Genomic DNA, 3,502 nt, shown 5'->3' with positions numbered 1-3,502 from the left:
TGTTATTAGATAAAACTAGCTTATAAATACATGGTCATAGTCTCCAAATGTAATTTTGAGGACCAGCTAGCTTACAAACAATAAAATAATAAACTTTAAAGTAATTAAACTGATCGTTAGTTAATGCCTCTTGTTAACATGTATGTATAAATTAAAATCTAGAAAAAAAAAATGGAGACAATAGTGATATTGTTGGGGAACTTTAACATAGTCAATTGAAATGTATATAATCATACATATATTTACATTATATTAAAATCTAAAGATCTACATGCCTCCCTTAATTTTTGATAAAAATAAGTTTGCACAACATTTCACCTACCAAACTCATATTCCCTCGAATGCAATAGTCTTTTGTTAATATGTCATATCTCTTAATCCTAGAATCAATTTTAAAATTTAAATGTATTTATAATCTATGAATAGCATGGTCAATAGCTTTTATACCATTGACACATAGCAAAAACCTTCAAATAAAATTAATGTATAATTTAATTTGTTAATATTGTTTAATTAATAATTTTAATTAATAATTCATAATTAATGATTAATTATTCAATAATTAATATAATCAATTAATTATTAGAGCCTATTTCCCACATTTGTCACCAGCTTTGTAACATTGGTTCGTCTTACAACTTTTGTATCAAGGTTAATTATATGCCTTCTTGTGAGGTGCAGCTTCTTTTAATTATGATCTTGTAGGAGAGTGTCAGTAGTCTACATACTTGTTAGAAGGGAACGTGGGGAGTAACTTATACATATTGTTAGTAATACACTAATACAGTATACAACTAAATGGAAACATTATAAAAGAATAATATACATAGCAAATATATATGTGTACATATATATATATATATATATATATATATATATATATATATATATATATATATATATATATATATAATATATATATATAATTTATGCATATATACATACTTACATATTTATATATATATATATATATATATATATATATATATATATATATATATATATATATATATATATATATATATGTATGTATATATGTGTATGGATGTATACTCATACACACTCACACACACACACACACACACACACACACACACACACACATATATATATATAGATAGATAGATAGATAGATAGATAGATAGATATGTATGTTTGTGTATATATATAAATATGTATATATATTATACACATATATGTATACATATGAACTTTCATCAGTTCCATGACTCATGGCCAAAGTTCCACAGACCGTGAAAACCGTCAGCAAAGGAATGCAAGTGAAGATTTAAGGGAACATTTTTCATTGTTGTTGATATATAAAGAGGTATGAATGAGCTGTGATATCGTACCACCACATTGCAATTAAATCTTCACCAGAAACACACACACACACACATATATGATGAGGAAATATATGAATATGAAGATAGTGATAAAGAAAATAGGCTAATGAATAGAAACAAAAAGATAATATATAGTTATCAAGATAGATAAACTGATTGTTGTATAAAGAGGACCATTAATGAAAATATATATGTACATAAATATACACACATTTGGTTCCTCCTGTAATTATGAAAATAAAATCATAATTGAAGCTAAAATCCTATTTTTAAAATAACCAACAACTTGCACATCAGTCACCATATCAAAGAGGCAGAGGAGCAGCTTCCTCAAATGCTATGAACAATATTAGCTGTTGACTGTCCTTGATCAGTGACTTGAGTTTACCTAAACAAATGTTCTATGGAGACTTAAATGCAAGTCATAATGCATAAAAATGTATAGTTAAAAAGGGCAACACATTAAGAATGTTATGCATAATATAAGTAAAAAATGTCAAGAGGAAAATCATTCCTTTTAAATGAAATATAAAGAATATCAATATAATTATACACATTATCCTTTTAAAAGAAACATTAGGAATATGAATATAAATATACACATAGACATTAAGAATACTATGGGCAATATAAATAAAAGAAGAGAGATCCTTCAAAATTTAGAGCATTTCTTCACTATTAATGTCAAGAAGAAATGATTTCCTTTTAAATGATATATGTTGTTAAATGGCTCATTACCTTTATGTACAAACATATATACACCAAACGTTATTCTAAACTTTACAGATTTCATTTCATACAATGCTTCTGTTTTGTATGTACTCTCATGTGCTTCACCATAATTTGTTTCCATGAAAATGCATCATTGCAAATCTCACAGCTCTATGGTTTCTCCTTTGTATGTACTCTCATGTGCCTTACTAGTTGACTTTTCTGAGCAAAGACCTTGTTGTAAATGTCACAGCTTTATGATTTCTTTTTTTGTGTGTACTCTCATATGCCTTACTTCACAACTTTTTTCATAGAAGGCCTTATTGCAAATCACTGTATGGCTCCTCCTTTGTATGTACTCTCCTATGTGTCATTAGGCTAATTTTTTGTGAAAAAGCCTTATTACAAATCTCATACATATATGGTTTCTCCTTTGTATGTACTCTCATATGACTCAATAGATTGCTTTTATGTGAAAAACCCTTGTTACAAATCTCACAGCTATATGGCTTCTCCTTTGTATGTAATCTCATATGACACACCAGTCTACTTCTATGTGAAAAGTTTTTCTTACAAATCTCACAGCTATATATCTTCTCCTTTCTATGTACTCTCATGTGCGTAATGAGATGGTCTCTCTTTAAAAAAGCCATATTGCAAATAACACCGCTGTATGGTTTCTCCTCTGTATGTACTCTCATGTGCTTCACCAGATTTTCTTTCCATGAGAAGGCACTGTTGCAAATCTCACAGTTGTATGATTTCTCTTTTCTGTGTATGCTAATGTGTGTTACAACCTGACTTCTCTCAGGAAAGGTCTTCTTGCAAATTTCACAGTGATACAACTTTTTCTTCGTATGAACTCTCATGTGCCTCACCAGATAACTTTTCCGTGAAAAGGTTTTGTTGCAAATTTCAAAGCTGTATGGTTTCTCCTCTGTGTGCATGATCATATGGCTCAAAAACCTTAATTTATATGGAAAGGCCTTGGTGCAAATCTCACAGGTGTATGGATTCTTCTTTGTATGTATGTCAACGTGTTTTACTAGGTCGCTTTTGGATGTGAATGGCTTCTCCTTCGTATGTAGTCTCATGTGAATGCTGACGTGACTCTTTAGAGACAATTCCTTGCCACACACCTCACATACAAAACATTTCCGTGTGGATGCCACTTCTACTTGTGTATTCATTCTTTCCTTGTACATCACTTGAATACTATCTGATGAACATGTCTTTCCACAGTTTCCCCAAGCGGCACTTTTGACATGTCTTTACAATGAAGAACCAAGTTAAATGAGTCTTTTGCATTTGCCTCATGTCTTAGATCATGAAGATCATGAAAGAAATGACTTTCATGTATCACACTCACATTACACACTTCGTTTCTCACTTCATCTCCATATTCAAGTGGTTCCTCCTTATTCAAGGCATTTATCCTCAGTGAC

General features: G+C 29.9%; 1 protein-coding gene across 1 annotated transcript; it reads right to left on the bottom strand.

Moving 5' to 3' along the window:
* Window positions 1–1,651: 1,651 nt before the first annotated feature.
* On the bottom strand, window positions 1,652–3,262 carry LOC119570715 (gastrula zinc finger protein XlCGF49.1-like). The gene is made up of 2 exons (XM_037918350.1): window positions 2,725–3,262; window positions 1,652–1,734 (listed from the first exon to the last, which is right to left on the bottom strand). Exons 1-2 carry the CDS (start codon window positions 3,260–3,262, stop codon window positions 1,652–1,654), a joined length of 621 nt encoding a protein of 206 aa, XP_037774278.1.
* Between the last annotated feature and the right edge of the window lie 240 nt (window positions 3,263–3,502).

This window comes from Penaeus monodon, unplaced genomic scaffold, assembly GCF_015228065.2.
Source record: "Penaeus monodon isolate SGIC_2016 unplaced genomic scaffold, NSTDA_Pmon_1 PmonScaffold_365, whole genome shotgun sequence".
Taxonomy (NCBI): Eukaryota; Metazoa; Arthropoda; class Malacostraca; order Decapoda; family Penaeidae; genus Penaeus; species Penaeus monodon.
The sequence above is the reverse complement of the archived record's forward strand: the minus strand, read 5'-3'. Positions and strand labels throughout refer to the sequence as shown.